Source organism: Grammomys surdaster, unplaced genomic scaffold (assembly GCF_004785775.1).
Source record: "Grammomys surdaster isolate TR1022 unplaced genomic scaffold, NIH_TR_1.0 277, whole genome shotgun sequence".
Taxonomy (NCBI): domain Eukaryota; kingdom Metazoa; phylum Chordata; class Mammalia; order Rodentia; family Muridae; genus Grammomys; species Grammomys surdaster.
In genome coordinates, this window is record NW_021604718.1 from 987,709 (window position 1) to 1,000,576 (window position 12,868).

Consider the following 12,868-nt stretch of genomic DNA (forward strand, 5'->3'; position numbering starts at 1 on the left):
GTGTGTGTGTGTGTATGTTTACAGTGTTTCTCTGTGTAGCCTTGGCTATCTAGGATCTCATTGTATAGTTGGGATTATAAGCATATATCACCATGCTTAGCGCAGACTGAGAATTTTTTCAAGTACACATACTGTTCACATGAAGGGACATAGGAGAGGGCACACAGTGACAGATGAACAATGTGAGCAGAAAGGTAGGGGCTCAAGGAGTGAGGAAGAGGAAGAAGTGTAATGAATGAGGAAATAATCTCTGAGCTGAAGGCTTTCCATCGAGATCTCAGAACCGTAATGCAGAGAGGAAAGAGAGAGGGCTGAAGACACCGTCAGCAGTAAGGACCTCTCATTGCTCTTCTCAGGACTGGGTTCCCTGCCCCCTTGTCGGCAGCTCTGTGATGTCAGCTCCCGGGGATCTGATGCCCCTCCTTACCTGAGTCACACGAGTCACACTGTACATAATAAGTCATAAGGCAGCTTTCAAAAAGCAGGAAGGAACTGTGTGCCAGCTGCACAGGTAGAGCACTTGTGTGTGTTACTGGGAAAAGAAAGAAGCAAACAGGAACGGCTGGGAACTTCCCCAGTTGGTGTCAGACACCAAACAAAGACTGAGGGAGCATGGGCAGTGTCAAACACAGTAAACACACGACACAGGCACATACAGAGCCGTAGTCCACCTCAACATCGTCTCCAACAAGAGCTGCAGCCCCTCGAACACCAAGTTCACTAGCGGACTCAGGGAGACAACAGCATCGCGGGTCTCTTGAATTTCACTTTATCTCTTGATTTCCATCTCATGGCCTAAACAAGCTAAACAGCAATTGACAGATGTCCAGAAATTCACAGCCTCTGCAAAACATCCTGGCAAAGAGTGAAGATGTGCCACGGATGCGCAGAGAGCAGCTCTTTAAGGAGAGGCTTGATAAAGAATTGTCATTTTCACCTCCAATCTCTAAAACCATAAGGTGGTAGAGTGCGAGTCTGCACAGTGACATGCACATCAGTGCACATCTGCACACAGAACATGCAGCTCCAAAATGAACAGCACAAGCAATGGCCCGAGGGTGGTGTTGGCATTGGGGCCTCATCGCTGTACTAGGTAACAGATAGTACAGCACTGTAGCATGCAGGAGACATCGGTGCTTTCTCTTATTTTGTGATAAAACTGAACCTGCTCTAAAGAATAAGCTGTGCTTACACACTATGAAGAGAGCCATTGCGTATCATGAAGTGGTGACCATGCAGGTAGAAGGAGGAGAAAGGGCTTACCCGAACAAGCAGCATCTGGTTGGTTGGATGGATGGATGGATGGATGGATGGATGGATGGATGGATGGATGGATGGATGGTTGGATGGTTTTTCAAGCCAGGGTTTCTCTGTATAGTCCTGGCTGTTGTGGAGCTCGCTCTGTAGACCAGGCTGGCTGCCTCTGTGGGGTTGAGGGTGCGCAGCCATGCCTAGCTCCCAAACACCATGATCCCCACAGCGTCTCAGACTGTCGATAGGGAGACACTGCTTCATCTGTAGACTAAGCCTTGTTTGGTTGAGCCATGCATGACAAATGCATTTTGGGGTTTTGGTGTATCAAGACCATAAGATAAATTAGAGAACGTGTTCTCCCTGGAAGGGTGGAGAGCCACTGCCAGGGTGTTCAGCTTCAGTGTATCTGCCCAGTAGGCGCAGCTCAGTTCTTCACTGCAGATGGCAGTGGCTGAGCAAGGAGAGGGGGGACCTTTTTACAACAGCCCAATGGCCAGTGAGAGCCCAGACCTGCAGCACGGTGGTACTGAACTAAGCCCCCAGGTCTCTGCTCACCAGAGAGAGAGAAAATGTTTGGTTTAGTTTGGGCCCTTGATGGGCCTGGGTAAAGCCAGTGAGGTGAGAATGAGAAAACAGGCAGGGCTGTTGTCAGAGGGCCTGCGTTACTGCTGTCTTTCCTGGAGTCTGTCAGTGACCCCTGTGCCTGAAGGGGGGTGTGGTTCTCTTTGGAGAGAGTACTGAGAGGTGGGGTTACTGCCTTGTTTGTTGGGTTGGCTCTTGCCTTAGTTCTGCTGAGATTGTGCCGTGGATTGAGAACAGCTTCCTTGAAGCCGGAAACAAGTAGGCTCTCGTGGAAGACGGGAGGAGGAGCAGGCACAGCCTGTGTGCTGTCATCCCCTGGGCAGCCAAAGCCTCACCAAGGACAGCTCCTGGCCACCTCAGTGCAGTTTATTGCATGATGTCCATCCGGCATTAGGTCTGGGAGAGTGGGGCTAGTGTAACGACGTGTGGGCAAGCCTGGGGTACCTATGGAGAGCCCTGTCTCAAACACCAGAACCACACCATATGAAAAGCTAAAATTACAGCCGCAAAACCCATCAGATGGGAAGCAACAGAGGAAGACACCTAAAGCTCTCCCTTTCAGAAGGGCTTGACCAGTGCATTGTCTGGAATCCTTTGCAAGCAAGTTTGTCTCTGGCTCAGTCTTTGCTGTAGACCTCTGTGGTCTCATGTATACTGAATTATCTACTGCTGTAATACTTGCTGTTCATGACTATTCCAGCTTTAGCTGCAGGGCATTTGCAGGTTGACTCTTGAGACTTGTCACATGTCTGTGTCTTCTGGTCTTGAGTAGCAGCTTTTCTGATGCTCAGAATTGTCTTACATTTCCCCTGCTCCAGCCCCGGAGCTGACCTCTGCCGGGACCCTTTGTGCTTTTTTATTTAGAGACCAAACTCCAGGGACTGGAGAGGTGGCTCAGCAGTTAAGAGCATTTGCAGCTCCTGCAGAGGACCTGGGTTCAGGTCCCATCACTCACATGGCAACTCACAACTGTCTCCAGTTCCAGGGCATCCGGCACCCTCAACACAGACATACATGTGGGAAAAACACCAATGCACATGGAATAAAAATCATTAAAAAGAGAATCTGGACACTCACTGTGTTCATGCTGCACGGATTGTTGTTCCTGGAGGTTCTTTTAGTAAGTCGCTAGGGACCAGTGTCCAGCCAGTCTCTGCTTGTCCCTGCTTCTTCATTTGCAAGTGTCAGGCTAGTGCCTTCTGTGCTGGGTCTCTGCTTCAGTGCAGTGCTGCAGGCTCCCTTTGGGGGCCCTGTCCTGCTGTCTGTGCTGTCCTTCAGCAGCAACACCGCACTCCCGTCTGCCACCCAGGTCACAGCCTCGCAGCTTGGGAGTGTTGCCTGGGTCTGCTGGACAGTGGAGTGTGGGCACTTGCTTTAAACATTGTTCGTGTGATCTAAGCTGTCTTCATGTGTTGCAGACACATATCTCTGTGTTAGTGATCTGCACAGTGGACTCCAAGCAGAACATTCATCTCCCCCCTTCTTACAGTCTGGCCGTGTGGTCCAGGCTAGTTCAGAGAGTCTCATTGATGTCCCTGCCTGGGATCCTGGACAGTTAGTACATGACTTCCTTACTACGAATTTGTTAAATATTTCTACAGAAAAAGTTTATATTTTACTAGGAACATTTGCCTCTGAGGCAGTGTGTTCCCTGATAAAATGTACCTACAGCATCTTCCAGCTGGAAGTTCTGACTCACATCCTCCAAGAAAGTGGCCTTCAAAGAGACATTTGGAAGCCAGGCTTCCCCATTGGTAATGAGTCCTGGCTGGGCGTGTCTGCCACTTAGGTTTACCTTCTTGGCTATTTTTCCAGTACATCCAGTTGGTTTATTCTAGTTATTGGTGTCAAAGGTCCTGTGTTGGTGGGTAAGGGGGTAAAGGCCTGAAGCAGGGCTGGGTTAGCTAGCTTCCGCTCTGTCTGTGGTGCTCAGGTTTTCTATCCCCGACGGAGGGTGAGCTGAGAGCTGCAGGCTCTCACTAGAGGTTCCTCCCATCCATCCTCCACACCCAGCAGCTGCCAGGAAGTGACGTCATTTCACTATAGTCGGTTACCTCCGTGATCTGGTAGATGTTTTGTTTTATATATTATCAGTACAGTCTCTGGTTTGTAGTTCTTTTAAAAAAGAATATCACTTTTACCCTGTTTTAATTAGTTTTTATAGTACTGGGAATTAACTCGGTTAGGCAACCATTGTACCACTGAGCTAAGTGGGAGATTCAGATGCTGTACTCAGACAGTGAGATTGTGCCACAAACACGCGTTGTACTGGCCACAGCGGGCATCAGACTCTTTCCACCGGGCATCCGCATGGGACAGCTTTGACAGCTGCTTGCTAGACTCAGCTAGTAGGGAAGACAGAGGTGGCATGGGTATGAGGAACAGTTGTCTCCTCACTGAAGATGGCCTTGGTTCTCAAGCACTTTGCTTCCTGAGCTGAGTGTGCTGCACTTAGCTGTACGTAGTAGAATAGACTTTAAGCCAGACAGGTGGAAGACAGGAAGTGGGATATGAGAGTACTGTAAGACGGGATACCCGGGGCCAGGGAGATGGCTCAGTGGTAACGTACCTGTGCCCAGGTGAAAAGCCAGTGGAGGCCTGTAATTCTAGCCTTGCTGGGTAGAGGCAGAAGGGTCCTGAAGTGTGCTGTGTGGCCAGTCTAGCCAATCAAGTGAGCTCCAGGTTCAGGGAGAGAGATGAGAGTGATAAAGGGAAGACACCAGGCATCGATCTCCGACCTCCTGCATGCTCCCACAGACTTACACCTACGCAGACACGTTCACTTTAGCTAGACAGCTAGCAGGGGAAGATGTGCAGCGACTCCCTCAGCGCCTGCTAGCAGCTTGTTCCTGGGGCCCACATTGTTTCCCTAGATTAACTAGTGTGGAACCTAAGTCTTCTCACTTGATAAAGTGGCATGCCCGTCCATGGTGTCTTAACACAGTGCTCCACCTCCTTGGGACACGAAGAGAGAAGAATTGCAGGGAGTTTGAGTCCAGGCAGGGGTCCATAGTGAGACCCGCATCTCAGAAGCATAATTTATGGAAGTAGCTGTTGTGAGGACACAGGCTGTTGTTTTGATGTTTTGAGATGGGGTCTCTATACATAGCCCTGTCTGTACTGGAACTCACTATGTAGACCAAGCTGGCCTCAAACTCCCAGAGATCTGCAGCAGACACAGAATTAGAGGCAACTGACACTTTATTTGTGTGTCTGGAATGTGTGCCTGGGATACTGTGAACTGCAGACTTGCTTTGATACTGTTGCTTCCTTTTCTCAGAGGAAAAGAATTGCTGTTCCGGGCGTGAGCAGCAGATGTCGCTGCAGCTCTGCTTCCTGCGCTGCACAGCTCTTAGATGGCCTGTTCTGAGTACAGCTCCCAGAGCACTCAAGTGAGTGAGTGCACAGGGCAGCACTGAGGACGGCCCCACTCCCCCGCAGCACTGCATTGCTGGGCCCTGGCATGGGTCGCCCTCCATAACTCTGCACTGGTTTTTCACATTTGTTTCAGCATCAAAGGACACAGTTCCTTTACTTTCTGTTTGTGCCCCAGGTTTGACAACAAAGATATCAGAGATAAGGTTATCACCAGGCATTGGTCTATTTGGGGCTATTGGTTTCACCGTGCAGTCCTGGCTGGCCACCATGTGCCCAGCCTGTACATCAGAATCCACAACTCACAGCCCTCTACAGCCCCAGTTCCAGGGAATCCAACACCCTCTTCTGGCCTCTGGGGCCGCTGCACACCTATGGTGCACAGACACAAAGGCAAACACCCAGCAAATACAAAAAATCAAAATAAGTAAATCTTTAAAAAAAAAAAAAACTTAATGGTGCTGTGTGGTCAGGTCTCCCTGTGTTACAGAAGAACACAGCTGGCCACATGAAGCCCAGGTTAGCTCAGGAAGCCCAGCTCTTCTGAACCTTCAGTGTACCTATAGGGAAGCACAGTCCTCCATGTGTTTGGTTGGCTCGATTTCTGTGTGCGTCCTTACTATTCATAATGCCTTTTGCTGCGGCTTCTCTTTGAGAACAGCAGACGGCCATTTTAAATTGCCTCCCAAGTGGGGCCAGGGTTAAATATGTTGCAAATATAGTCATAACCAAAAGTAAGCATTTTTAGCTTTAAGAATTCTGCCTTACCAGAATTTTCAGGATTAAGCACATGCACAAAGAACAAGCAGTTCATTCTGTGCACTGGAGCTGTCTGGTTCTCCATGCTTTCTGGGAGTGACTTCCAGATATGACCATCAGCTGGGAAGTCTGCCTTGAGGCTTTGTGGGTCCTAGCACAGAAGCCTGCCAGAGCTTGCCCTGGGCATCGTTGAAGCATGTGCTGTGCCCACGGCTCCTTAGCAGTCAGAGCGCTGGCTGTGGAGAGCAACTTCTTGGGTGTAGGTAGTGTTTGGGTTTTCGGTGGTGACGGCCTGGGCCAAGGGTGGGCCTGGCATTGACTCGGCTGCCTTTTTGTTTCAGATGTCATCTGGGTGATTCTCAGTGTGGAGGTGGGTGGACTTTTAGGAGTAACGCAGCAGCTGTCATCTTTTGAAACGGAATTCAACACACAGCCACATCGCAAGGTAGAAGGAAACTTCAACCCGTTTGCCTCTCCCCAAAAGAACCGACAATCAGATGAAAACAACCTAACAGACCCTGGGGGTTCCGAGTTCGACTCGATCAGCAAAAATACATGGGCTCCTGTTCCTGACCAAACCGAACAAGATCAGGATAGACTGTCACAGAACTCTGTAAATCTGTCCCCCAGCAGTCACGCAAACAACTTATCAGTAGTGACTTACAGTAAGGTAGGTGCCCTCGGAGAAGGGGCAGGTGGTGGGCCTTGGGATTCCTGATGCTCCGTCATGGCAAACCTAGACTGCTAGACCACCACTGCCCGCAGCAGACGTGGCTCCTTACCTGCTCAGCACCCCACCAGTAGCGTCACTGCAAGCCGTCTCCCTTCCCAAGTGCCCTGTGGCTGCTTCTTCATCCCCATGTGTAATTTACTGCTGTCTCTGTTCTGACTCAGGTGTTGAAAACTGAGGCTATTTACCGTTAATATTTTTAAAACTGTCAAAATATCATTAGCACTGCTTCCTTCCCGGGCAGGAGTGTGCTGAGCTCAGTCTTTGCGGCGCCCTTCCCTTCGCAGCAGGCTCCTGCTGTGTTTTCCTGCCTTAGGCAGGTTTCCCCTGAGTAAAAAGTCAAGCTGGGTTATTTTATCCTAAGATTGTTGTCTGTGACTGTACTCTGTCACATAGTGTCGTGTTGTGTCTTCAGTTTGCTTTGGCTCGTGACGTCCTCCCCCGCACCCTGGAGTGGCTCAGAGTGAAATTTTGACTTTGCACATGTGGGAGATAAACGAGGAACTGACAGCCATTCCGTATTCTGGCTCTCAAGGGGCTGTGCTGTGTGTGAGAGTTGCCAGCTTCTCTGTGCTAGCCAGCTCAGCTGTTCCTACTCACTGTTGAGGTAAAGATGGCTCCCGGCTGCTGAATTGGGTCTGAACACATAGCCAGGGCTGTTGTCAAGCTCAGTCCTGTGTGCTCTCTCCTGCCATGGACACAAGCTCAAAATGAACTGTGTGCTGGGGTCAGGTAGTCCACTCACCGTGCTTTGTGATCGGTCTCACGGGAGCTAGTGTGATTCACGGGAGGATGCTCAGGTGCTCACTGTGGACACATAAGTGGGCCAGGCGGTGGCTTGCCTGTATTAAGGAAAGGCTCTACTTTCTCTGGTTTCTGAGGTAGGACCCTCCTTTCTGTGCCTCTCAAGTATTGGACTTACAGGCTTGGCTCAACACAGCTGGCCAAGACACCACATCTTCATATGCACACAATTTTTCTTTCTTTTTGAGACAGGGTCTCATAGCCTAGATTGGCCTGAGACTTGCTATATAGCTGAGGAGGGTGGCCTTGAACTTGTTTTCCTGTGTCCATAGATACTAACTAAGCTCACAGACAGTACCACACCTCATTCTGTGCTGTGTTGGAGATGGAGCATGGCCTCATGCAAACTAGGCAATCTCCCTGTCAACCGACCTACATCCGGAGCCCAGAATACCGTCTCTAAAGTTTTCTTTGTTGCCCATACAGCAAGTAGAACAGCCAGCCTTGACCACGTAAACCTCATTACAGTGAAAGTCAACGCAGCTAAGGTCAGGGGACGGCGAACAGTAGCAGAAGCAGCTCACGTACTCTATTGTTTGCAGAACAGGGCGCTGCTTCACCCGTCTGTGCCTCGTACTGAGCATGATAGTGTCTTAGGGAGGTGTGGCTAAGGAGCTGATGTCGGTTCTAGTTGTGGACCAGCTTTTCCTTCAGGGATTGAGGCTTCTAACCAGTGGCAGTGGTTATTCACACGTTCACAACAGAGGCAAAGGGCTGAGCCTCCTGCCAGCCTAAGGCCCTGCTCAGCCCTGCTGCTAGTGCTAGACAGTGGAAGGCCACTTCATGTACTTAACTGACAAGCTTATACTCTGTTACTGCCCGCCACCCCCCCCAACCCCTCATTTAAAAGTAGCTTCTCAGGGCTGGAGAGAACCAACACCCACACTGCAGCTTACTGTCATCTGTAACTACAGTTCCAGGGGATCCAACACCTTCTTTTGACCTCCACAGGCACCAGACATGCAGATAAAACATCCATACACATAAGTTTGTTTGCTTAATTGCTTGTTCATCCATCCATCCATCCATCCATCCATCCATCCATCCATCCATCCATTTGTTGGTTTTTTTGAAGCAGGGTTTCTCTGTGTAACTGTGGCTGTCCTGGAACTCACTCTATAGACCAGGCTGGCCTCAAACTCGGAGAGATCTGATTGACTCTTCCTCTTGAGTGTTGTGTGTGCCACCACACCTGCTTTACACATACATTTTTAAATCATTTTAAATACAAGTAAAAGCAACTTCTCAGGTAGTGAGATGACTCAGTGGGTGAAGGTGCTTCATAAAGTCAAGACCCAAAGAGTACACGCAGGGAAGTGCAGGCTATCCTCACGTCCACTCCCACTCGTGGGCCTTGCTGTACCCTCAATACATTAGAGACGATACCAGGAAGGCTTGGATAGAATGGATTAATAATCTGAAACTTTGATCCTAAAGAGACTTTGGGACAAGCGTTGTTGTAGTTTTTAATCCAAGCAAAATCTTACTCAGAAAACAATAGGAAACATCTGGCTACGCTTTCTGTGTCCGGCAGCAAGCTGTGTTGACTGCACCTCCTTTGGAATGGCACAGGCAATGGTCAGTGAGTAATGGCCACATCCGCTTTATGTAGAGCGGTCACTGTCCAGTCAGCCTGAGGAGTAGAGTGCCGAGCCCTGCCCACACTGACCATGCAGCAGGGAGATTAGCTGCTCGCAGAGCAGTTGAGAGTCCAGTTTGAATCAGAAGTGTCAGGCATGTGATTTACAGCAGGGAAGCTAGTGTTCCCGGCAGGAGTGGAGCGAGCAGAGGGAACGGGAAGGGGCTCCCAATGGTCGCCGGAGCCTACAGACAGCCGTGACGGTGCCGGGAGCTGCCTCCAGCGTGTTCTCTCAAGAAGAGTGGAGGAGACAGTCACAGATGGCTTTGGCAACACTGGAACTAACTCTTGAGTGCTGCCACATGCTTTTAACCCAGCACTGGGGAGGCCAAGGCAGGGCAACCAGGGCTACACAGAGCAACTGTCCTGTCTCAAAAAACAAACAAACAAAAGACAAAAGAGAGAAAATATTGGTATTAAGGGATTGAAGAGAGGGCTCAGGGTTCAGAGCACGGGCTGTTCTTCTAGAGGACCAGGTTCAATTCTCAGCACTGCATGGCAGCTCACAACCATCCTTAACTTCAGTCGCAGGAGATCTGACTCCCTCTACAGGCACTGCATGCACATGCATGAATACATGCATGAATACATGCAGAATGCCCACATATACAGAAACAGACAATGTAATATATGTAGATATATGCATACATGTATATGACACTAAAGTGGATACAAATGGAGATCTGTCTAGTGATGAGTCTTAAAAATCGTGTGGGTGGCCAGTGAGGTGCTCAGTGGGGAAGTGCCACCTCACACGATTCAGTGGGGAAGGCACTGTTGCTGAGCCTGACACGTGAGGTTCATCCCAGGACCACGTGGTGAGAGGATAGAGCCAGCTCTCACACCGTTCTCTGACCTCCACGTGTACACTGCATTATTTTTCTAAAGAGACATTAAAGGCGTAGGTAAAGGGGTGGAGAGAGGGCTTGGTGGTTAAAAATCATTGCTGTTCTTAACAGAGAAGCCTGCATCAGGGAGCTCACAGCCATCTGTAACTCCAAGGGATCCAGTGTCTTATTCTGCTGCTTTCTGGGCTGTCTGCACACGTGCACACATGCACACAGACGTTACACTCGGGCGTGCCGACAGTAAGTTAGTAAAGCCTAGGGATTCTAACCGTCTGTATTTGACTTGAGAACACAGGGCTAGTTGGTTCTTGAAGTAGACATGCTTACACTGCATCCTTGGCAGAGTGACAAGAGCTACTTTGGAATTGTTCCTAAAGGCCCACCCATACTGTGCCTATTGGTGAGGAAAGTTCTGAGGAGCTGCATGCCTTGCCAGTGTCACAACAGGAAACAGGTAGCACTCTGATGTGAGTGCCACATGGCTGAGAGGTCTCTGCCGCCTCTGGGTTGCTGGGCTTGCTTCCCTAGGGCCCCCTCATTGGCTTCATGAGCTGTGTTGAAGGCCAGCATGAACTGAGGTGACCAGGTGTACCATCAGGGCAGGAGAGAGGCAGCACTGGGGTGTGCTGAGACCTTATTCTAGTGTAGAGCTGCCTGTGGTGTCACTTTGACACATTCCACTTGCTGAGGGTTTAGAGCAGTGTTCTCTTTACATTTGATCTCTCAGAGCAAACAAGCCAAGTGACACTTATGACAGAAGGAGGTGCCTGTGCTTTACCTGCTGCCGTCTTCAGTGTGTGAGAGAGCTGTGCCTGACGGGCTGCTTTGGCGTCAGTCAGTTGGCAGAGATTGGAATTACCTAGGGTGACAGGCCAGAGAGGAACACGATGCTCTTGGAAGCCATTCGAGGTCTCTGGAGATGGTTTCCTGCTGCCTCTGTGGCAGAGTTTGACTTGTCAGACTTGGGAGGACAACGCGCAGAGATCTCTGGAAGACCCTGCTCCTTGAGCACTGGGTGCTGTGTCAACAGAATAGCACCTCTGTCAGTGTTGGGACTGGACACCCTTCCCTGGCTGCCATGAATAGTCCTAAGCCTGGGTAAGAACCCGTGCCCCAGCTACAGCCCACAGTCGGTCCCTCAAGGGAAGTGGGTGCCGAGCCGCTCCACAGATCCCTAAGCCAGCTTCTGGCTTCTGTGAGAGTTGACTGGCCTCACAGTCAGCTCAGGTGTGACAGATTTGTCCCAGATTCTGGTGAGGATGAGACTGATTGAGTGACCCTTTCACCGTGACAGTAGCAGAGGTGCAGTCGGGGGGCATAGGAGCCTGGGCTGTACTGTGCACCGTGCTCACTCACACTGAGGTTCAGCTCTGTGGGACAGGTGGCAAGAAGCTCTGCAGGTGTGTGGAAAGTGAGCGGACCTACTGAAGTGTGTGCGTTCTGAGACCTTCCAGAACAGTAAGACCAGAGACTGAGGACGGGGGAGTGAGTGTGTGGGTGGCAGGTGCTGTCTGTCCTTCCTGTCTGCAGCAAAGAACCTTTACACCAGGCAAGCCGAACCCCAGGGGAAGTATGGCTGTTTTGTCTCAGCTGTGGGAGAAGCAGGCTGCTGTTTGTCATGCGCTTCCACCTTAAACTGGATCACAGCCTGAGCCTCTTAGTACTTCCGCCAAGCCCTTGCTCAGAAGGAGGCCATGTGATCATCTCTGCTGCCTTCTGCTCGCTCCTCCCTCTACTGCAGTAGCCGCAGCCGAGTGCCATCTGTCCCACCTCTGCCCTGTATTTTTGAGAATACAAATGTGTGTGTGTGTGGTGGGGGAGAATATATGTATGTGTTTACATGTGTACCTCTGCCCGGCACTTGAACATACAAACATGCACATGTGTATATGTGCACTTGTGCACCATGGTGCTTGTCTGGAGGTCAGAGGTCAACCTTGCAGAGTTGGGGTTCTGTCTTAATCATTTGGGCTCCAGAAATCAGCCCTAAGTTGTCAGGCCTGGCAGTAAGCATCCTGATGAGCCTTTTGGCCTACCTCTGGCCCTGCCCTGTGGCTATCTTTTTGACTAAAGCATACAGAGATTAATTTCTCAGATGAAGGCACTGCAAGTATTGTGTAAGATAAATCTTTGTCTGCTTTTGTTGTTCGTTTTTCTTGTGGTTTTTTTTGTTTTTGTTTTTTTTTTTTTGAAACAAGGTCTTTGTGACCCAAACTGGGCTTGGCTGTCTGTACTGCTGAGTCTGGGAGCTAATCTTTTACTATATGGAGTACAGGCACGATGACTTGATCTTATCTGCTTTGAAGTAGCCTGGAATAGCAATGTACACTTTTAATCCTAGCATTCTGGAGACAGAAGCAAGACAGGTTCGAGACCAGCCTGATCTATATTTATAGTAGGTTCAAGGACAGACAGAGACAGGTAGACACTATATTAAAAAGGAAGTTCAACATAGTAATAAGGAATGGTTAGGGGAGGGCAGTTGAAGTAGGCCCAGCATATGACAGCTTACCAGAGGCGGTTTGTCACTAGCAGGACTAATGATGTCATGAGAGGGCCCCTCTGCAGCTCTCCTGGGTAGTTTCAGTGACCAAGTAGTTCTACGAGGTTTTTTGACTGCCCCGTTTCAGCTCCTTAGTGTTTAGAGGAGGAGCCAGGCAGGTACTACCCCTGCCTCACTCAGTACCTTGTCCTGGCAAGCTTCCTCCCTGTCCTCCAGTAGGGAGGAGATTCCTGAAGAGTGTCTCTGATCTCCTGGGTTCAGATTTTGTTGACATTGAAGTTTCTACTGTGACAAAAGCACTCATAGTTCTGAAGTCACAGAAACAACTGTCCTCCATTCCCTGATTGTCCTGCAGAGGGTACAGTCTCTGTGGG

At 49.9% G+C, this 12,868-nt stretch overlaps 1 protein-coding gene across 3 annotated transcripts in view; it reads left to right on the forward strand.

Annotated features, from left to right (window-relative positions):
• The window catches only part of Ilrun (inflammation and lipid regulator with UBA-like and NBR1-like domains), a 67,895-nt gene that overhangs the window by 42,725 nt on the left and 12,302 nt on the right, over positions 1-12,868 (forward strand). Inside the window, exon 4 of one of the 3 annotated variants that reach the window (XM_028777019.1) lies at positions 6,312-7,063. The exons of 1 other annotated variant lie outside the window; for it this stretch is intronic. In XM_028777019.1, the coding sequence (XP_028632852.1) occupies positions 6,312-6,688 (377 nt within the window). In that variant the 3' untranslated portion in view covers positions 6,689-7,063. Of the gene's footprint in view, positions 1-6,311; positions 7,064-12,868 lie in introns of those variants that run through there. One more of the 3 variants, XM_028777020.1, reaches the window with a different exon arrangement.